Source organism: Tenrec ecaudatus, chromosome 12 (genome assembly GCF_050624435.1).
Source record: "Tenrec ecaudatus isolate mTenEca1 chromosome 12, mTenEca1.hap1, whole genome shotgun sequence".
NCBI lineage: Eukaryota > Metazoa > Chordata > Mammalia > Afrosoricida > Tenrecidae > Tenrec > Tenrec ecaudatus.
In genome coordinates, this window is record NC_134541.1 from 137,811,883 (window position 1) to 137,834,290 (window position 22,408).

At 50.2% G+C, this 22,408-nt stretch overlaps 1 protein-coding gene across 2 annotated transcripts; it reads left to right on the forward strand.

Annotated features, from left to right (window-relative positions):
* Window positions 1-2,191: 2,191 nt before the first annotated feature.
* Window positions 2,192-21,906, forward strand: RAC1 (Rac family small GTPase 1). 2 transcript variants are annotated; one of them, XM_075527533.1, is made up of 6 exons: window positions 2,192-2,459; window positions 11,753-11,824; window positions 13,507-13,624; window positions 19,526-19,588; window positions 20,131-20,294; window positions 20,439-21,906. In XM_075527533.1, the coding sequence occupies exons 1-6, from the start codon at window positions 2,425-2,427 to the stop codon at window positions 20,497-20,499; spliced, it is 513 nt and encodes a 170-aa protein (XP_075383648.1). In that variant the 5' UTR covers window positions 2,192-2,424; the 3' UTR covers window positions 20,500-21,906. The 2 variants fall into 2 exon arrangements, with proteins under 2 accessions (XP_075383648.1, XP_075383646.1); XM_075527531.1 differs by having other exon boundaries at window positions 2,215-2,459; window positions 20,131-20,290.
* Window positions 21,907-22,408: the final 502 nt, after the last annotated feature.

Genomic DNA, 22,408 nt, shown 5'->3' on the forward strand with positions numbered 1-22,408 from the left:
CATAGTTCTTTCCTCTATTTCCTTTGACTTTCCTCTTGTCCCACTATTATGCTCAGCCTTCATGTGGGTTTCAGTAGTTCCTCTTGGTTACATTGCCTACCAGGCCTCCTACACCCTCCTTGCCACTGATTTTGGATCACTTGTTGTTCCCTTGTCCCTGGGTTTGTTAACACCACTTCCTTTCCCCCACCTGCCCCTCTCCCATGTCCCCTCAGAACCATCGGTCGGTTGTTTTCTCCTCCAGATTGTTCATCCAGCCTATTTTATCTAGATAGACCTGCAGAGATAATAATATGCACACACACACACACACACACAAAATAGAGAGCAAAACAAATCGACAAAAGAAAACAAAGTGATAACGACAACAACAAAAAGATGACCAAAAAAAGAAAGAGAAAAGCCAGTAAATAGTTCAAGGACTGTTTGTTGACCTTTAGGAGTGTTTTCTCCTCAAGTCTGATGGGGTGCCATGCCCTGACCCCAAAGTCTATTTTTGGTACTCCCTCAGGACCTCCTTGCTCTGCTCCCCTTGCAGTTCTATTGTACCCCCTTAGTGTTTTGCCTCAGTGTGGTGGGTTTCTTTTTTTAAAAGGCTGATCTTTAAAAAAAAATTTTTTTTATTAAAAGATCATTTTATTGAGGGCTCTTACAGCTCTTCTAACAATCCACTCATTAATTGTATCAATAAGGCTGAGCTTTATGAAAAAGCAGAAAGAAAGACCCCTTTGTCTTTACTTTGAAAGAACTGTAAGCCAAGAGTCGTTAAAAAATACATGTATTTATTTGTACAGATAGGGTCTGATTTCAGAAAATTATCAGAATACTGGGCAACAGTAAGTTATAAGGAGAGAAGAGCTAGCCGATGGCAGTGTGAGCAGCAATCAGTACCCTGGGGGAAGGGTCTGTCTACCTTCCACGTAGGCTGACAGGGATGGAAAATGGTTACTAGCACCCGGAGGGCGGAGCAACCCGTGCAACAAAGCGCTAAAAACATTCATCGCTATTGACCCAGCAATTCTAACCAGATTTATGGGGCATGAAGCATTCAAATGATTAATGATCTGGGATGCTAACTAGAAGGTTGGCAGTTCAAGTCCAACCAGGGGGACCTCAAAAGACAGGCCTGCGGATCTGTTTTCAAAAAGCCACAGTTCTGCGCTGACCAGTGTGGAATTGCCCTAAGTCGGCATCACTGGCACAACTGGTTACTGGTAGTCGGAATAAAATGATAGGAAAGGATTCTTCCGTAAACATGCTAATCCCAGCATGGTGTGCACCATAAAAGATTAGCCATGTCCCAACAGTCTGATAGCAAAGAAATTGGTTAAATTAAGGTATATAGACATGAACTAGTATGCAGTGATTAACAAGTATCTCCCTGAGAGTCCAGTACATGGGAGAGAGGTTTTTATGTTTTTGTTTTTTTGGTGGGTGTTCAACAATGGGTCATGGTATAAACTCACAAATAAAACATGTTCTATATATAGATAAAGAGAATGAGAAAATATAGCATGCTATTTTTGTTCTAGTGGTCTACTAACACCTTCAAGGCAATGGGCATTTTTACGTTTTCTAACAGGTGTGCAACAGTAGATTCTCACAATGTATGAAAAACACTATCGAGATGCACCTACAAGGGAAGAAAATCCAACACACTTTTATTCCGTGAACATGAGTTATCTCTGAATAGTGGTATGGTCTACGTTTTGATTCTGCTCATAGTTTGGGATCCCGAATTTTCGACAAAGACCTTACGTTGACTATCCCGTTGAAAAGGGAACACGTACGGACTGCAAGCAGTGCCTCCAGGTGGCCTGGAACAGGCGCTGGTCGGCATAGGCGTGGTCCCTGCAACCCAGCGCTTCCGTCCGGGAGTCCCCTCCACCTGGGCCGGCCACGTCCAGGTAGGTAAGTGGCCCCAAGATGGCGGCCTGCCTTGCGGTCGCAGCCGACTCTCTCCGAGCGTTCCCGGAAGTTCCCGAGCGTCTCCGAAGCCGAGAGAGGCCCCTCCCTCCCCGCAGCCCTCCAAGGCGCGCCCCGCGCTCGCAGCCGAGCGCGGCCGAGCGACTCCGGAAGTTCCCGAAGCCCCGAGGAGCCCCGGGGATCGCGCGGGCGGGCGGGCGGGCGAGCGCGGCCCCGCCCCGGAGCCTGGGAGCGGCGGCGCCGGCGCGGGGGAGGGGAGGCCGGATGTGAGTGGAGCGGCCATTTCCTGTTTCTCTGCAGTTTTCCTCCAGCTTTTTGGGTGGTGGCCGCCGCTGGGCTCCGGCTCGCAGTCCGCTGAGCGCGAGGCGGCGTGGACAGCGGCTCCGGCACCCCGCGCCCCGCCGCCCGCAGCCGCGCGCCCCCCCTCACGTCGGGTCCCGCGCCCACCGCTTCTCCCCTCAGCGCGCGGCCGCCGTCGCCTCCCCGGGAGCGGCCCAGATGCAGGCCATCAAGTGTGTGGTGGTGGGAGACGGGTGAGTGCTCCGGGCGCCGCGTGGGGGTCGCGCGGGGTCGGGCCTGGCCGGGGGCCGGAGCCGCGGGCTCGCGTAGGGGCCGCGTCGGGCCTCGGGGCCCCGGGCTGGGCGGCGGCGCGGGCCCCCTCCCCTGCTCCCCGGGACCGGGCGTCGCGGGCCTGGTTCCGCCTTTTCCCTAAGTGGGGGAGGGTGTGAGCGCGGCCGGAGGAAAAGGGAACTCCACCCTGCTGCTCCCGGCTGGGCCGGCGCCGGGCCCCACTCCTGCCGCCCGCCCCCGAGGTCCGATGCCGGGGGCTTCCCGCTCGCCTCTTCTGAAAACCAGCGGCCGCAAAAACACCCGGAAAGCCCGTCTTCGGTTTTATTACGGCGCCTTCCCTTGCCGCCCCCCAGCCACCCCCCGAGCGCCTTCGTGGGCATTGGCGGGCAAGCGAATACATCGAGCGGATGTTTTCCTGGGCGGGGTCGGCCGACCCCGAACTTTACTTCAAGGGAGGCGTCTTCCAGTGGCCACTTGGAGGATTTTGAGGCGGTGGCTTCCCCCCCTCCTGTCTTGGAGAGACCGAAGCACTGATTGATGGTTTCGTTTCGTAGTGGAGAGTGTAGTTTGCCAGGCAGGGCAGACCCCAACTCCAGGGTGTCCTTCAGGGGCCTGAGCCGAGCAGCGACGCTCACCCTCCTTCGCGCCCCTGCAAGATCGCCTCCGGCCCCCCGCCCCCGGAGGTCCCTGTCGGCACGTTTGGAGTTGGTGTTATCAGTTGGATCCCTGGGAGAAAAGAAACGTTTCATATTTTAGCTGCGAAGGAAGGCAGGCATTAAGTGTGATTAAGACCTATTTTCGGTCCAAAAAAAGTCCTCCCTTAATGGGTTAGCTGAATAAACTTGCTGAGCTGGGCTCGCAGCGACGGCCGGCCTTGCTTTTCACGGCTGCCTGTGGGGGTTCCAGGCCCTAGACAAGACTTGGCTTATGTCGTTTTTTCTCTCTCCCATTCAAACAAGAATCTCAGTGTAATCGGAGCAAAGTTACGGCGTTTCAGCCTGGCGCTGCTAGTTTGCCGCCGCGCAGGGAGCTGAAGAATCACCACTGGTTTTGTCTCGTTCGGGTCTCGACCGTGTCAGGTCGTTCGAAGGCATCCTCCTCCGATTGTGTGCCTGCCGGTGCTCCCAACTTGCCGTGGGCACCGAGGGTTGGGCGGGAGTGCCGCTAACCGAGTGTTTGCATTCACAGTGTATTGGGTAACTGCCGGCCTGACATTCTGAAGTGAACTCTAGAACAACTTCAGATGCTAGGGGAACATGGAGACAACTGATTTTTGAAAATACCATCTGACTGATTTGTCAGACTTTGAAATGTGAAGGATATTAACAGTTGGTGGTGCTATGTGTATAACCCCCCCCCCCAAAAAAAAGTGTGTTCTCTCATGGAGGGGTGTGTGCTTAGGCCCTTGAGTGACTGCCCGCTCAAGACTTTGTACTCAGGCAGCTAACTTAAAGGTTGGTGGTTCAAATCCACGCAAAGGCCCTGTTGGAAAGCTCTGGTGAGCTGCTTCTGTGGATAGTGCAGTGACGACATGCTGGGCGGGGCTGGCTGCCCCGAGTCAGAATGGACTCTGGCAACGGGACTTGGTTTTGAGTTTAAAGAAAGCCACTTTGCTAAAACCCATTCCTTGCATTGATTTAAGTAGGAAATCAATAGGCTCATTTAACAAAAGTTTTCATCCTTTTGCATAATGGATTAACTCATAGGTTCCCAAAATTATTTCTTATTGCCCACTTTGGGGGGTGCGGAGAGGGTGGGTAGGAAATTACTCATTGCCCTCTGGCAATCGAGAACTTTTGTACTATAACCCCACAATCCAGGATAAAGTGTGGGTAGATGCTTTTGCAGCCCCCCCACCGCCAGGAATGCTATGGGACATTTCAGAGAAACACTGGATTGACTAAACAGGCGCTGCGTTTTTTCTTAGGAACATATTTAACTCTCTGAATTTCCTTTAAAAGTTAGAAATGCTAGTAATGCCATCTAGAATATAAAACAAATTTATACTTTTTTTAAAAGTCAGTCACTTGGTGAGAATTGCACATTCAGCTGTGGGATGTAATATTCTTAAAATATCAAAAGCACTAGTAGATAGGTTTACCTGTTTAATACAGATGATGGTCCACTACTGGTTTATTGATTAAGCCAAATCTTTAATGTTTTCGGGTGTTGAGAGCTGGCTCCTCCTTCCTGTGGAAGCCCCACCCACCTCTTCCTTACCTTAAACTCATCATTCTTTGCTTCCCCCTCACCCCCCAGGTGCTGCCAGGGGAAGCCCCCAGTCACAAACAAGACGACTGGTGTGTGTTCAGTGCTTCCAGGTGCCAGCCCCTGGCTGAGTGCTTGGTGGTGCCAACTTCCCTTATTAGTACCACTGCAAAGCAGCACCCCTGGGCTTTGTAAGGCAGTATCCTGAATAAAACACAGTTCCTAACTGAGCCCACTTTCTAACACTGTCTTTGATCATCTGGGACTTGACTAAGGCTAAGGGACCTTAGAAGTAAATGTTCCTTTATAAAAAACTGAAGTTGTAGGAAACGGCATGAGCCCCAGTGGCACAGTGGGCTTAAATGCCGGCTGCTAACAGAGTTGGCAGTTTGAACCCACCCGCTGGTTAGAGGGGAAAAGTGGGCAGTCTTGGAATTCCTGGGGAGCAGTTTTCTGTCCCTGTAGGGCTGCTGTGAGCTGGCAGTGCAGCCTTGGTGAAAAGTCTAGTTTCCCATACCAAAAATATGTTTCAGTGTATTTAACAGAATACACTTTCTGAGGCTAAAATTGGAATGTTCTTTTGTTAAAAAATTATTACGCTTGTACCAGTGGGTATAAATTAAGTTTGAAGTTAATGGAGTTTCATGTAGTTTTTGAGGGCCATTTAAGCAAACTGGTTGGTTTATTTTTAAATATTTAAAATATTAGCCTAAATATATATTTGATAGCTAAATATTATGTATTGTTATTAAAACAGTATTTTATATGAAAATATAAGAAATGTATTTATAAATTACATTGAAACTTTTATAACTGATCACATTGTATTTTTTAAAAATCATTTTTAGGGGCTCATACAACTCTTATCACAATCCATACATACATTGTGTAAAGCACATTTGTACATTCATTGCCCACAAACATTGTATTTTAAATGGATTATTTTCTCATCGAAATCCGGTGGGCGTTGATTATAAAAGAGGAGATGAAATGTGGTACTTTATTCCTCAGGTAAAACTGCCTTTCCAGAACAGACATAGTGTTCCCCATTGCAGGGAAGAGAGACCTCTGCCTCTCACCTTCACAGCACCTCACATGCAGATGGTGTGGTCTGGCTTTGCCTGCCTACACGGGGTGTGGATGCAATAATCTAAGCCCCTACATTTCTCTCATTGTGCAACATGCTGTCCTGATTGGGCTGGTAGTTTATTCAGCCCACTATCTACTTCCAGACAAAAAACCTCTTGGTTGCTCATAATGCCTTTGGTGAAGTCACCCTCACCAGAACGTGCATCAGCTACCCTCCCATTGAGCAGTGAGTGATAATGTAACCAAGACTTTAAGTGCTTGGTGAATTGTCTTCCTAGATTTTTCTTTGGTGCTGGGGGCTTCCAGGCTTGTTCAGAACCTGTTGTTAAATACATGTGGACTTTGCACTGGTACCCACATTTGGGCTAAGCATTTGATGCTGATTTTAGTGGGTGAGATTATGCATTCTTTTTTCCTAATTTCATAGAATAATTTCAATAAAAGTTTGGGGTGTGTGATGGGGAAGAGTGTCTGATCCATTTTTAGAACTGTAAATCCACATTTTATAATGTCTGGGTTTTTGGTTTTTTAAAAAAAATATTAGTCATCTGAACTCTTGGTACTTCCAGTTCTGTTACCTCTGCCTCACCAGGTAGCTCTGCCTTGTGATCCCTGTCTTCCTGGAACAGAGATGTTAGAGCCCTGATTCCAAGGCAGTTGCCACATGTCAAGAAAGGAAATGTTTTTTCCTCCCATGTCTTGACAATGAAAATGCATACTTACAGCAAAGGGAGGAGTTGGTGTAGTTGGGCTGGTAACCTCAAGGTCAACAGTTCTAAACCACCAGCTGCTCTTCAGGTGAAAGATGGTGCTTTCTGTTCCCGTAAACATAGTCTTGGAACTCAAGGGCAGTTCTATCCTGTCCTGTGGGGGGGGGGGGGTCACTGAGTGGACATCCACTCCATGGCAGAAAGTTGTTTTTTGTTTTTCATAGGAAAGTTGAGATAAATATTCAGGTATGCCCTTATACCCAAAATTTTATTTTCTATTTGCCCAATCACTTAGCTCCTCATTGTCAGAGTATTTTAATGGAGGAATTGATTTTCTCAAAATGTTTGCTCTCCACATAAGCCCCTGGCATCCGCTCCTCATTGCATCCCCTCCCTGCTCCCCCATGAACCCTTGCTGATTTATAAATTTTTATTTTGTCACATCTTACACTGTCCGATGAAGAATTGATTTTTGAAGGAGACATGTATATGTGTACGGTTAAGTATAAATTCTTGGTTTCGAACTTTATCTTGGATGGCTTAACTATCAACCACCCCAGGGGTAGACTTAAGAACCCTAGTGGCCTAGTTAGTAGGTTACTCATTGAGCTGCTAACCAGAGCTCGCTAATAAAACAAGGATGAAAACCGTGGAGCAGAACTAGCCCCTGAGGCTTTCCCAGACTAATCTGTACAGAAGCCAAGTGCCTCATCTTTCCCGGGTGGAAAGGGATGAGCTTTGAGTTGGCAGCTCAGTGCTCACAGTATACTGTGCCGCCTAGCGCTCCTCCCTCGCAAGCCAGTCAGGAAGAGAAAAGGCAGCAGGGGGTTCTTCGAAGTTTCCTGGATCCCTTTTCTGATTAAAATTTGGGGAAATTACCAGTGCTTTCAGATTTATTGATCAGATGTGGGTTTTTTTGTTTTGGTTTATGGATTTCACTAAATAACATCAAAATTTGTTTTTAGAAAAGATTTTCTTTAATGTTCTTCTTAATGGAAACATGGAGACCAAAATAGTCACAGGTTATTGGTGTAACTCCTGGTTATTTCTACAAGAAAGGGTAGGTGATTACTGTTTTTAAATACAATGTGTCATGAGCAAGGGGAAAGCCCAGAGGGCCCTTCATGAGTTCCTCTACCAATTTATGTTTGTTCTCTAGCGCTTGGCATCTCTCAGATCAAAAGACGGTGACCTGAGCAGCAAAATGCTTAAAATTAGAAATCCCCAAATAAACAGTAACCTCCAAAAGTGCTGGATCAAGTGGGTCAAGGTTGTGACCAAATAAGCCTGCCTTCTCTTTGGGGAAGACAGGGTGTTCACTTTATCCAGTGCTGACGTTGTCTCTGGCCTCTGAGCTTACTTGTACAGCGTGTTGAGAAGGGCTGTGTAAATACACTGATAAGGGATGGGTGGAGACAATCATTTTCTCTGTGGTGTTGTCCCCCACCCCAAAAGTAGTAAATATTTAATCAAAGGTAGGACCTGCCCTTATATTTAAAAGTTAGAATTCTATCATTTAATCCCTGTAGAACAGAGATATGTAGCTAATAATGATTGGTAATTCATCAGATTTTGGCAGGATTGTGAAGTTCTTCACAGGGAGGAAAGCCTTTTTAGAGTCAATGCTTCCCGAAAGGAACTTTCAGAACCAACTCCCAGGCCACTCCTTGGTCGTAGACTGTGTGTGTGTGTGTGTGTGTGTGTGTGTGTACACAAATGCATACATATGTACATACATAGAAGAAACGCAGAACAGTACTGAATCCTAGAGGAAGTACTATAGAAGTCATATCCTTTATTGCTGCTTAGTCTTGACACTCCACCTAAGAAACCACCTTCACTGCTATCAAGTTGATTCCAGCTCAGTGACCTTAAGGGACTTAATTTTAAATAGGAAAATAAAAAGGCTTTTTGGTTAGCAAAACTTGTAGGTTGTTACCCACTATAGGAGTGGTCAGAGAAAACCTGACTAGGTTGGGTAGATGAGAGGGTCAAGGTCTTATGGTGAACCTAGGTGTGGCCCCAGGCATGGCATTGAGCCCAGAGCGGGGAGGAAGGAAAGGGAGGGACGTACTGGATGGGCATGGCCACTGCTGGCTGGTGGAAGGGCAGAGGCAGCGGTAGGGCACCAGCTGAGCTTTGGAAGGAAATGGGCTCTCTGGGCCAGGTTAGAGTACCACTACCTGAGTGCTCTTCTGATGGGAGCCCACCCAAGAGGATGCTTAGGACTCAACTCACTGCCCCCCAGTCAACTCCTGTGACTGCTTTTGAAATAGACCCCGCCCAGCCCAGAACCCCGCCTCCCCCCTCTGTTTCCTACCTCCAGCCCCAGCTCCCTAAGCCCTACTCCTACCCCAAAATCAAAGTCAGCGCTGCTTCAAAAACATTGCACCTTCACATGGATGTAGTCGATTGCTGTTTGTCAGTTACATTGGGCAGGCTTCTTTCTGATCAGGACCTGGGCCTCCCCATACTCCTTTTGCCTAGAATATTCTACCCTAACCTATGAGGTCTCTGGCCATTCTCGGGCTGAGTTAAATAAGAGCCCCTTGCTGAGCATTTCGTGTGTGTGTGTGTGTGTGTGTGTGTGTGTGAGAGAGAGAGAGAGAGAGAGAGAGAGAGATTGAGATTGGGATTGTTTCCCTGTGCCTTTATTCACCCTGGTTCATTCCAAAGCATCTTTAATCACATGGTGCTTGTTGTTTCTGTAGTGACCGCATACCCTCTCCACTTGCTTAATAACTGAATACACTCAGGCTGTTGTGTTCATTGCATTATCTCAGCACACAATTGAAATGGAACGAATATTCACAATAGTTTTGTGTTGGAGTTGGCACAAGAACCTTAAAACTGGCTGATAAATGACAGCTACTAAGTGACAGTTGTCCCTGGGTTTCACATCCAGGATCAAGACTTAAAAGCTGAAACTCCTGTTCAAATAGATGTAGTTAACCTTCTAAGCTTTGAACCACATGTGTGTCTGGCGAGCTATTTCCGCTCAGAAAGCCCTTGGGAGTTGGAAGTGACCTCCTAGCTCAAGATGCATGTTTGACTGAGGGCTTTTGGATGGGGCGCTCTAAGTCTTGTTAAGCCTTCATAATGCGGGCAGTGAAACAAGTCTTGGCAAGACTGGGTGGGCCTGTAGTTGCTGTTGAGAGCTTCTCCTGCCTTAAACTAGAAGTGTGAGGGAGGCTGAAAGCTCACTTTTCTTTGGTGAATTGGTCTGTATTTGCATATATATTATGCTCAGGTCAATAATATGTGCCCGTGTGTAATGCACACAGCACAAATGATAGGCTTTGTGTTTGCATGAAGTGTGGTGATGTAGTTGTAATTGACCAGCATAATCTTGTAAATAAACTCCATGTGTAACCATGATCTTGATAATCTGACAGGATATTACACAGGTTAGGACCATTTGGTAAATACTTGGGAAACCAGGTCCTTGGCCTAGGGTTCCCAGACACCCCCTGCAGTGGTCTTTAAAAGTTGGAGAGCTTTTCCTGGCTAGACTTTATCTTACAGCCATCCTAAGTCTTAGCTGAAAAGCTTTCCAGCCTTTTTGGAGACTTGCAGCCAAGTTTCCCAGCTCTGCCCACTGCCAGACTGTCAGTGGGTGCAGTCCATCCATCATGGCCTGTTTGCAGGGGGAAGGGGTCACTGCACAGCTCCACACACCACCTCCTTGGCCCCTTGGTTTGGGGCCTGGGTCACTGTGTCTGAAACACAGAGAATTGCCTGGAATAGCTGCACACTGTGCCGTAGCCCAGGCCTTCAAAACTGGCGCTGCACTGGAGCGGGGAGGGGCTCGTGGAGACAGGTGAATTCTTGTTTGGCTAGTGATGTGTGCGTTGGCCTAAAGAAGTGCTCCCAGGAGAACACTCACCCAGGGAAGTCTTGGGGGGCATTTTGAGTTGTGCCACTTAGGGGCAAAGTAGGTTGTTTGAAATGGGGAAGCTGTGTGTATATTTATATTATTCACAGAATAATTGGAAGGTGGATGTCAAGATTCTTGGAAGACAAAGTGTGGTGAAGAAAGTTGATGGTGTTCAGCTATCAATTGGAATAGTGTCTGGGGTCTTAAAGGCTTGTATTCAAACAAGCAGCCATCTAAGTGAGGAGTCAACTAAATCCACACAGAAGAAGCACACCAGCTTGTGTGATCCAAAGAGGACAATTAAAAAATTCTAATATGGCAAAGGGAAAAGTATCAGAGCTAAAGTTCTGACCACTCAATTTGTAGAAGGCAATAGGGGACAGTAAGAGTCCAAAACCCAACTGCAGAGTAGCTGATTAGTCTGAACTGCTGGCAGATCTGCTCTCACCACAGGCAAGAGTCAAGCAGCCTTGCTGCCAGGCTTAGACCATTGTAATCTTGAATATGCCGAATCGCACTCTGTACTTGAGCAGATGACTGCTATAGAGCTGGCCTGAGCTGGTTCTGTGTGCAAGCATCTCTTGTTCTGTGACAGAAATTTCTTCCCTAGCTTTTGGAATGTTGATGGAGGGTCTTTCCTTACTCATTATCTGCATTTTGGTCTTTATATTATTATTATGTTATCCTCACCACCTTATTCTGAATTTGGTTTTTATTTCTGTTGGGTTTCCCAATTTGTGACCCACAGGAAGAGTGGATGCATAGTGATCTTAACAGATACAGGGGTTGATAGGGGATGCAGGGGTGGGGAATGGGTAATAGAGAGGGAAGGGGGGATTTCAGGAGTGGGAAATGAAGGTGGGAGGGAGCACTAGAACTGATTGCTCAACTCATTTTAAAGGTGACTTATCCATGGAGGGGGTTCAGAAATTGATATGGTGATGATTGTGCTGTTCTGATATGATTGAACTATTGAAGTATATGCTAGCTATGCAAATTATAATTATGTGCCAATAAAGCTTAAAGAAAGATTCTTGGAAGAAAAGCATTCCTGTAGATCTTTATCAGAAGTCTAAATTTGCAAATATTTCTCCTCTTACATAAGGCATTTGTGCTTATGTGACAAACATTTGCAGCCACCAGCGTGAGCTCTGTGTACCCAGACCGAGCAAAGGCTTCCCTTGCCTTCCTTTTGTGAGTGATTCTCGGTTACTGTAAAGTTCAGGATAAGGCTAGGTGTACAGTATTGAGAAGTCAAGAACTATTTTGTTCTTTAACAGAGTAATGAAAGCCCAGGGTTCTGTCATAAGAACTAGCTCAGCATTGATGTTGACTAAGTGACGTAACACCACCTCTCTCTTCTTTTTCTTAGAGCCGTAGGTAAAACTTGCCTACTGATCAGCTACACCACCAATGCGTTTCCTGGAGAATACATCCCCACTGTGTAAGTACCACCGGCTGCTTTGGGAATGAACTTGGATTCCTTTGACTGTGTGTTTTCCTTCGAGGCCACAGATCATGTCAGCAGATAGGATTACCTTTCTTGTCAAACATTTGTTGAAGTCTAATTATAATAGTATTTTAGGTCCTTTAAAAAAGTTTTTTCTTCATTATTTAGACAATCTAGTATAGCGCTTCCTCATAAAACAAACTGCAAATGTTTCTAAAGAATACACACAGTTTTTCTTTATAGATTTTTTTAGTCATTGCAGGAACAAAGGAGGCTTAGCAATCGAAGCTTGGGCCTGGAGTGTCTGGTATAAATGTTAGCCATTCAGGCCATGGGCCGAGGGCCTCTGCTCCAGACAAAGCAGGGAATGGCCAGAGCGCGCCCCACTCCTCAATGTTTTTGTGGCAAGTAATCTTGTGGAGCTTTGGGATTGGGACTAGGGTGTGGGGGGAACCCCTTGGCTGGAGAGTTGCTTATTTTCAGTGGATAGCAGAATTGGGGTGGGGGGGCTTTTCTGATGATGGATGGGGTTACCAGGGACCCCTGGGTCATGACACTCCTGATGGCGCCCCCTGGGAAGTTATATGTCCAAGGGGCTTCAAAAAGTTGGAGGCTCTTTGTTTTTTTCCTTTAGGATTTTCTTGGCTTATGTTTTACCATGTGATTCAATGAAAATTCATTTTCGGTGTAGCCCCAGGTGGGATGGGAGAGGGGCCCCAGGTGGGTAAGTGCTCAGCTGCTGACCTTTCACTAACAAGAGCCCAGCAGCTGCTGTGCAGGAGAAAGACCTGGGAGTCTACTCCCCTGATTCTATGTAGCCCCTCCTGAGACAGTTCTCCCATGCCACGAGGGTTGGTGGAGTCTGCATGCATGTGACCCTGGGCTGGGCTGGCTGAGACTGTGCCAGAGGCGTTCCTAGAACTCTCTCTTGACTATGTAACACTTTTCTCCCGGAAACAGGTAGAGGCCTCTGTAGTCTAGCAAGAGTCTTGCCTGATGTTTCTTGGTCTTTGCAGTAGCTAAAAACAAGTCCTGGGCTTGTGGTTTAAGGCTACTGTGTTTTCTCCTGAGTTGGCCGCTGGTCCTGGTTTGACTGGAAGGACCAGCATTGCGTTGTGTTTTGTCTCCGATGACCTGCAGGACAGGACAGCAAGCTCCTGCAGCGAGCGGTCAGTAGCCACCTCAGTGGTCCTCGGCTGGTTGGCTTTTCTGGGCTGCCACCTCTTAATTTGTGTGGGGCGGCGTCAAGTTCATTGAAAGATTTACGTCATCTGGTACATTCACTGGCATGATAGGACAGCTTCCAGAATCACATTTTTTTCCTGTTCCCAGTACACCGGTTGCAGGGTTTACCACATGCCTCCTCTGTGCAAGTCGCCTTCTGGGAACACCGTGGGGGAAACCTTCGTAATGCCCTGCCATCCTGTTGCAATGACCCAAACACTTCTGAAAGTGCCGCACGTGGGCCTGATTTTACATTTTGTTTCATCCTGGAGAGAAAGTTTATGAGCGTGTCCTCTGCTCCCTCCCACAGTTGTCTGCTCCTGTGTGCCTTGCTTTGCCTGGCCCTTCCGCCCAGGACTCTGCTCATGCCCACTCCTTCCCTGGCAGGTGTCCCCATACATCCTTGTGCCCCAACGCTACTTGCTAACCAAGAATCCTTCTCCACTCCACAGCTTTGACAACTACTCTGCCAATGTTATGGTAGATGGGAAACCGGTGAATCTGGGCCTGTGGGATACAGCTGGCCAGGAAGATTACGACCGATTACGTCCCCTCTCCTATCCGCAAACAGTAAGGATCCCTCTGCTTCCTCCCCTCGCTCTGTAGGCTGTGCAGTTCATGCAGGAGGGCTGCTTCTGTGGCCTTCATCTGGATGTGGCAGGTGATGGCAAATGGAATTAGATTCTTTCAGTTGTAGATATCTCCCTTCGTGTAAACAAGGTGTGGTTCGTGGGCAGGAGCAGTTCCTAAATGCAGGTGCTGGGTCCCTGGGGTCCCCCTTTCCTCGTCGGGCATAGGGTAAGTGGGTGAAGCAGGTCCTGCTCTGGTTTGGGGTCATTTCCAGGCTGTGTGCCTTATGATGGCTTTGTGCCACAGGATCAAGCTATAGGGACACCTCTGAATCTGTCGAGTAACAGATCAGTGCCTTCTTCATTACAAAATACAGGTCGTCTCTGCCTTAGGAAGGAATTGAGTTAGGGTGTCTACACAGCCAGCTGGTTTTTGGTGGAGGTTTTGGAGCATCTTATTGTTAGCACTAAGTCCTAACTACACAGTGTTAAAATACATCCATAAGTTTATAGATAATGTTCCCAACACTCGGAGGTAGACACAGATTTATAAAGACACTGCTAATAAAACGCAGCAATAAGAAAAGCAAAGAATGGAATTGGATTCCCATGGGAAGGAGCCCTTTGAGGATGGACTCAAGTCAGGGAATGTGCCTGGGTGCTTGCTTTGGCTTTAGTGTTTGCGGCTCTGCGATGCACATTGAGCATCCCTTTTTGTAAAATGGGCCCCAGAGTTCAATCAGGAAGGACCATGATTAGTTTTGTCAGCCTCCAGATGATGGCTCTTGAGCAGCCATCTGAACAGGGACTGAAGATCATGGCCGAGGCCAGGAGCTGCTTTTCTAGAGAAGTGTCTTATGGGTGTGTAATTGGCTCATCTTAAGCTATATTTATCCTTCGCTGAAAAAAAGTGGCCACTGGTTGAAAGAAGACAAATATACCCAAGGTTTATCACGTGCCTCCTTTGTGCGAGTTGCCTCTGAGAATACCGCAGGGGAGCCTTCGTAATGCCCTGCCATCCTGTTGGGAGGACTCAGACAAATTCCTCGGGTTTCCATCCCAGCGCGCCCATTTCTCACCTGCCCCTGTGGGGTGGGAGGAGTTCAGACGTGTAGACCACACAGAATAGGCCTTGATGACAGAACCCTGCGTGGTTGGCTTTAGGTGTCTAGCCCAAACCTTTTGTCATCAGATAGATTCCAGCGGACGGCAACTCAGTGCGTGCTACAAGGTGGGAGTGCCCATCGGCACTGCTTGGCTGGAGTCTCAGCAGAGGCCGGGGCGGGAGGGTTTGCGAAACACACCAACTCCACTGCCATCGAGTGGACGCCAACCCAAGCTGCTGTCCGAGTGCCAGCAAGTTGGTTCCAACTCATAGCGACTCCGGGTACAAGAGAGACGGCGGAAGAAAGCACTGCCTGGACTCATGCCACTCTCACAGTGATTGTGAGATGGGCACACCTCGTCCTCAGTGACATTGCGACCCTGTGGGACAGACTAGAACTGTCCCATCTTTCTGGGAGCAGGCAGTCTCGCTTCTCTTAAAGGAACAAGCTGGTGGGGGGTCAGACCACAGACCTTTGGGATACTAATGTCCCTGCCCTGGGAATGGTGGGGTTATGAGGATCCGGACTTTAACCTTCTCAGGGAAGCCCAGTGCACACCTGCCTTTGGCTAGCAGAGATTCTAGTGGGAGTCCCGCACTCCGAGCCAGCACAGAAATGGGAGTGCTGAGCTGTTAACACAGGGCCTGGCACTTGGAGCCCACCAGCTTAGATGTGACAGGCTGCCTCCGTCGCAGCCTGAGGACAGGGCAGTGAGTTTGGTTGTGGGTCTGCTGTGAAACTGCCGGGCTGAAGGATCTTTCTCGGCTTTATTCTTCAGCAAGTACAAAGCTCATGGAAGAGAGATGGAGAGTGGGTATTCCTGAATTCCAAACCTGACCTTAACCCCAGGGGCCCCTGCACCACTGGGCTCTAACATGCTGTCTGTGACCTTCAGGGGCTTGTGCAGCAGGAATGAGCAGTGTTGGGCGCTGCAGACCTCATCTGGTGACCTTTCGTGTGGCTAGTGAACAGCACTCTGCAGCTGCAGGTGCCCAGACTCCGGCTCGAAGGGCAAGCAGTTTGCACATCTGTCCCCGTTGAGCTTGTAGGCATGAGTGCAGCTACCTGGAGAGTTCTGACAGGGCGTGGGGTCACTTCTGAGAAAGGAGCCACTCCCTTGAGTGACTCCCAGGGGACGGGTTCGGGTGTGGACTCCTGAGGGCATCACCCATACTCAGAGTTGACACTTCTCTTAGAGGGCACACAGATAAGGAACTGAAGACTCCCTAGGGGTAAAGGAGCCATCACGTGGACAGCCTGCAGTCGGAGGCTGTAGCCCCCTCACTGAACAGGATGCAAGCTTGTTGTGTCTCTTTGTGTGAGGCAGTGGGCCGTTTCCTTCAAAGGCTTAGAGTCTAAGGTCCTTGAAGAGCAAAAGGGGAAGGAGGCTGGATCCTGCCCTCCAAGCAGCTTGCAGAGGAGGATGATCGATGGCGGTGTGATGTGCGGGGTTCCACAAAGTTCTTGGAGAAGCGGATTTAAGATCTGAGGTTTCCCACCCCTTGTCTCCGTGAACCAGCATAGAGGGAGGGTGTAAGTGGCAGTTTGGAGCCGAGGTCCCAGCACCTGGGAGCATCCCCCCACCCCCCTTGGAGAAAAGCTCTAGCCTTGCACTGCACAGGCCACCAGCCAGCTTGCTGTGCTCTGGGCTTCGCTGCAACTCAGGTGCGGTCCACACCTGACGCATCACTCAGAATGTGCCTTTGAGAAGAAGGCCTCCTTCAGTTCAGACCATGAGTTTTGACTTAGTTTTCTGCAAGTGCAAGATAGGAGCAGGGAGACAGCTGTTGTTGGGGTCACTGCCCAGTCAATGTAGGCCTTCTCCCCGGTTTCATAAAATACATCTCAGCACCCCCCATCCCCCGCAATTCAACCCTTGTCCTGCAGCACACCATCCAGATTGAAATGTGGACATGTTCTTCTGCAGCACCCCCATGGGGCAGCGCCACCCACTTTGGCAAACTGTCCAGCCTGATCCGTGGAGACGAGACCGGGAGAACATGTGGCACCTCACACTGTCAGTCCCAGGAGGGTGGCAGAGGGTAGAGTTTCTGGGACCAGGACCAAGAGCATGCGGGAGAGCCTGCCAGCGAGTTGGTCAGTGTCCAGCCTGTGCCATTCCCACCCTGAAGGCTGTACTACTGCATGCCCATGGGAGGGTGGTGTGTTTGTGAACCGCTCACACCCAGCTTCCTGGTCTGGTAGGTCCCAGTGTCTGTCTCCCTCCTGGTTCTAGGGGTTAGTGGTGTGAGGTGGGGGAGGATGGCCTGCAGGGTCACCCCGGAGGTGACCATGCCCTGTGATATTAGGGACAAGAAGACAGTGTTGTTTTCCTTGGGCATGGGTGCTCCCAGCCCAAGCTCAGCGGCCGGAACTCGACGGTGGAACCCTGGGCTCCGGGCGACCTGGCTTTGTGGGGATGGGCTGCTGTTGGGGTGGGGGTTGGGCAGTGCGAGGTTGCTATTGTTAATTTAGCAAATGGTGGGATGGTGGATTATGAAGTGGGGTGCTGGGTGTGCTTGTAACTTGCGTAGTGCCTTGTTCTCATCTGCCCAGAGCCATGGTCTTTTATTTACTCATTTATCTTGGGCCTCCTGTCATCCTGGTGACAGAGTGGCCTTGTGGGATGCTGTTTCCGGGAGATTGTTACTGTGTTTTTACGAGGAGGGCACCCAGCCTTGGTTATGTAGTTTTGCAAACTGTACAACTCCCTCCGGTAGTTCCATGTGTGCTGCTACACACACTGTGTGTGTGCTGTTGTAGACTGCGCTGCATACGGAGAACTCGGCACTTGGGACAGGAGCTCATCCCAGCTGGCTAGCGGGAGCTCGGGCGTCCCCTTCTCTGTGACTCGTTCTCCTAGTCACCTCACACACTTGGGGATACACGCACCCTGCTCAGTGATGCTCTGGCTTTCTACAGCTTGGTCCTTTCCCCAGGCCGGGAGTCATGTCAGGTGGGCCACGTTTGGACAAGAACACGGAGAGGGGGGTCAGATAGCACTCAGCTTCTCTGGCCCGGCCCGTCTGAAGCAAGGGCAGGTGGCGAAGGCCCTGAGCGAAGAGCCGTTGTCTCCGCCGTCATTTGAATTGTGAGAAGTGACTGGGCGTGGGCCCCCTGGACGGTTGAGAGTCCCTGAAGATCAAAGGTCAGTCCCCAAGGAAAGATGAGCCTGTGGGGGGAGACTGACACTCCGGGCACAGATGTCTGTCCTGTGAGGGTGGGTGGAGCTCAGAACCCAGCAGATGAAACGAAAATCACTCTTGCTCTTGAAAAGCACCTAGCATTCTGTGTTGTCTTGGAGAAGTGTTTCAGCCTTGGGCTGCTTCCTGAAAGGGCTCCCTGGGAGCCAGAGGAAGCCGGCTGCTCCCCTAAGGATTTCTAGCCTCAGAACCCTGCTTCACTCTTGCCTTAAAGGGTCACTGTGAGGGGTGGCATGGTTCCTGTGGTCTCACGCGGGGGGCCTGCGGAGTGTGGCAGTTGGTCTGCACTGTGACAGATGAAGGAAGTTATGTCAGCTGCCCTTCTGGAGCGTGGCCCTGGCTGCTGAGAGCTCGAGGACTCAGGCCTGGAAGGCCCTCGATACCCCAGCCCCCCAGGTGTGCCGGCTCTGGACAGGCCTTTGTGGACAGCGTTGTCTCCTTGGTGCGAAAGAGCAGTGGTCCTGATGTGCTGGCACCAAGTGAGGCGCCGTGCTCTCCATCGTGGGTTTACCATTTCTTTCTGTCTTTGCTTGGGGAAAAGCCCCTCTGGCCAGGTCTCATGGAGGGGTCTTAGGTACTTGGTGGCTCAGATGTGTTAGAGTTTCGGCGGGCAGGGGAGTCAATTGAGACAGTCTGGCGAAGGTTATTGTTTGCTTCTATTTGGACTAAGCTGAAAACAGGCTCTCATACTAGAGCCTGGATTGGAAGGACAGTGCCCAGCCAATGGCCAGCCGTAAACCTCCTGTCTGCCCCTCCTCAGGGCCCAGGACAGCCTGTTGCACCCAGGCCTTGAGTGATTGACACTTAGCTTCCCTCTAGGTGGGGGCTCGGAATCCCCCACTGTTGGAATCACAACCCTAGTGAGCCAGGCCTTCCCTCCTCCCAACAGGACTTCAGGCCAGGGAGAGAACTGCTTCAGGTGCAGCCACTTAAGAGATGTGAGCCACCGAGTGTGACCCTGGAGCAGGGCCCCCCTCTGGCCCTGGCCTCAGCACTGTGAACTGTCGCCCCTGGCTGAACCAGGAAAAGCCAACGGCGTTTGCCAGCCTCGTGGTGCAGAGCCTCCGTGAAGGGGTGGAGTTGGTCTCTCCCCTTCAGGTTAGGGTTGCCAGTGGATGATTGGGGTGTACATGGGGTGGGGGTGATGTGCTGGTCAGAGGACCCTGGTTGCCCTTTGCCTGGAAAATTTCTTTTAAATGAAACGTGTTCTGCAGTGCGTAGCCTGAGTGACTCCTGGGGGCTGTGGCCTGGGTGCAGGTCCCTGGGCTGAGGCAGCTGGAGGGCGACTGGGTTGACAGGGATGTGAGCCCCACACAGTGGGAGGGCGGTGGTGAGTTTACTCATACAGCGGCAGATCATTCGAGCACAGCCGTAGTGAAGAAAGTGGAGGTGCCCCTCCCATGGCCTCTGCTTTATGAGGAGACAGGCCTGTCCTGGGAGGCTGGCAGGCCAGTTCCACTTGGCAGGGGTGGGACAGGGGTGCTGGGCGGAGACTCAGGAGCGGCCTCTTAGTCCTGGGGTCCCAGGGGGCAGGGAGTTACATACAGGCTGCAGTCCCCTGAGTGTTTGCTGAGCCCCTTCTCCTCCTTGCAGGACGTGTTCTTAATCTGCTTTTCCCTGGTGAGCCCTGCGTCATTTGAAAATGTCCGGGCAAAGGTACGTGAGGGGTTATTTTTTGTCTATTGTTACTGTCACTCTTGAGGTACCGAGTAGAAATGTAGGCTGTGTCAGAGGTCGGTAGGACTCCTCTGAAAACAGGGACAACTTTGAGTTGGTCTAGTCTAAACACGACCAGGACTCCGTGGTGAAGTGGGTCTCCGCCTATTTGGGCAGGGGATGAGGGTACAGCCCAGGCCGTCCATGGGCAAGCTGATGAGTCCTCTGAGAAAGAATGTCATTTCCTCTGGGGGACCCTCCTCCTGCAGCCCGCCCTCTTCTCCTTTTCCTTGGCATCCTCCCTCTCCTGCCCTTGCCCGACCAGTCGAGCTGCTGCGGAGGGTGGTTACCCCTGGGAGCACAGGCTTGCCGAGGAAACGCCCACGGGAGTTCCCTGTGGCTCGTGAGGCTTGCCTGCAAGTTGGCGCAGCCCAGCAGCCAGGCAGCGGCTGGAGGCTGTCGGTCACAGCGTGCGGTGTACAGAGGCCAAGGGTGTTGTGGTAGAAGCGGCAGTCTCAGCCTTGCTGCCTTTCTCCCCCTAGTGGTACCCAGAGGTTCGACACCACTGCCCCAACACTCCCATCATCCTTGTGGGCACCAAGCTTGACTTGCGGGATGACAAGGACACCATTGAGAAGCTGAAGGAGAAGAAGCTGACGCCCATCACCTACCCGCAGGGCCTGGCGATGGCCAAGGAGATTGGTACGCAGCCTAAGATCTCAGTACCAGAGCCAGGCCTCCATCGGGAGGTGGTGTGTGGGAGCCCAGTTGGGCTTAGCAGGGGTGGGAGGCAGGGGCAGCTGCGAGCAGGGCCGGCAGCTGAGAGCCCATGTCTGTCCTGTCCTGGCAGGTGCTGTGAAATACCTGGAGTGCTCAGCGCTCACGCAGAGAGGCCTCAAGACAGTGTTTGATGAAGCCATCAGAGCCGTCCTCTGCCCGCCCCCCGTCAAGAAGAGGAAGAGAAAATGCCTGCTGTTGTAATTGCCAGAGCCCCTCCCTGCCCCCAGACCCTTTGTATGCTTTGCTCAAAACAAACAAACCCCAAATGGTTGAGCCTTTGCACTCAATGCCAAGTTTTTGTTACAGAGTAGTTTTTCCATAAGACCATTTTGACCAATTCTCGATTTGGTTGAGTGTAAGAGTTCTATGAAAACTTAGCCCTAAAACGACAAGCCTTTAATATTAAAGCCTTATTTTTCCAAAGCCCCGATTCTCACATTACGAGTTGCCAAAATACCCTCTGAATTGAGTTGCATTATTGTGCTGCGAACACTGAGCACGAAGTGGTGGGAAGACCTTTGTCTCCAAAGACTCTGGCTCCTAACCCAAACCGCAGTGGTTTCAGGTGTGTCGCAGAGCAGCCAGCCCTCCCCCATCACTGTCCACCCAACCCAGCCTGACCTCCTACTGTCTGTCCTCACGGGGTCAGTGTGCTGGGTTTTTGTAGATTTTCTAAAAACCCATTTGTTCGTTTTTGCTGCGATTTTGAACAGATCTGTCTACGGGTTCCCTCCAGTGAAGCGTTCTTTGGGGGGGGCCCGGGGACACTTGAAGTGATCGAAGACAGTATTTTGACAGAATCTGAAGTGGCAATTGATTTACACTACATTGTATCACAAAACTGAATAAAAGTGTCACGGGTCAAATCTTTCAAAAGGCGAATTTCTGTCCAGTGCAGCAGAGGAGACGGACGGGAGTGGTCTGTGTCCCCAGCCCCTGCTCCCTGTGCCTGCCACCCTTCCCCTGAGCGGCAGCCTCACCTCTGGCCACTCTAGACCCCCATGCAGCCCAGGCTTTTCCTCTGGAGCCCCTGCCTCACGAGCAGTGTCTCCTTGTACTATAGACTGAGAACGCTCTAGACCGGTTTTGTAGATTCCAGTGCGTTGCGTGGTCGTTTCTTTCCTCAACGCTGATGAAGTGCTTCCCCTTAGGTCCCTAGTAACTAGGCGTAAAGATTGTGTGTGGCTGCCTGACCGTTGATAAAACAGCGGGGGCTGCCTCCACCGGCACCTTCTCTAACCTCGCTGTCTTGCCAGATGACCAACACTAACCTAACTAACCCGACCTCACCTGCGTGGACACGCCGCTTCCCTTCGTAGCTTCTCCTGTGGGTCCGTGAGGTTCTGTAAGCTCCGTGCTAACCACCTTCTCTACACCTGACACCTTGGCAAGAACACAGCGGGAGGCCTTTCAACCACTAGAACAAATGTTTTTTTAAATTGACCGATGCAGAATTGTGGAGTGTTTTTACATTGATCTTTTGCTAATGCAATTAGCACTGTTTTGCATGTTATGACTTAATAAATCCTTGAACCGTATGCCTGGTCATACTGGAGTTTTTGTGAACCTGACGACAGTGTGTGGGTGTAACTTGCTTTACTTCCTAGACCTAGGTGGTTGGGAGAAAGGCTGTTTACTCGAGGTGAGTCACAGGTTCGACCGTGGGGCAGGGGGTGGACCTGGGAGTAACACTCCTGTTGAGACAGGCAGGCTGGAGCCTGGACACCCACCTTCCCACCCTTACAGAACACGAAGCTGCTCACATGTCGCATCTTCCCTGCTGTGCTGCACTGAGGTGTTTCTCTCATTCAACAGGCTGTTTATTTTTTTTTTACCAAAAACCAAGTCTTTTATTGCAACCAGTAAAGGATACCCTGTGTAGAGGGCTCAAAAAATTGTGTATCTCTTTCTCTAAAAAATGCTTGCTAAAAAAAAGATTCACACAACCAAAAAACCTAGGAGCATCAACAGGCTGTTTATAATGCTTAAGCCAGACCCCACCCCCTCACAGCTAGAAGCCACTCCCCCCGGTGCCCCACC

Excerpts from the sequence above, each read along its gene's own strand:
- RAC1 (XM_075527531.1), top strand. The coding sequence starts at position 2,425 with ATGCAGGCCATCAAGTGTGTGGTGGTGGGAGACGG. Across the intron at positions 11,825-13,506 it reads GGAGAATACATCCCCACTGT|CTTTGACAACTACTCTGCCA; the intron begins GTAAGTACCACC and ends TCCACTCCACAG. Across the intron at positions 19,589-20,130 it reads TTGAAAATGTCCGGGCAAAG|TGGTACCCAGAGGTTCGACA; the intron begins GTACGTGAGGGG and ends TTCTCCCCCTAG.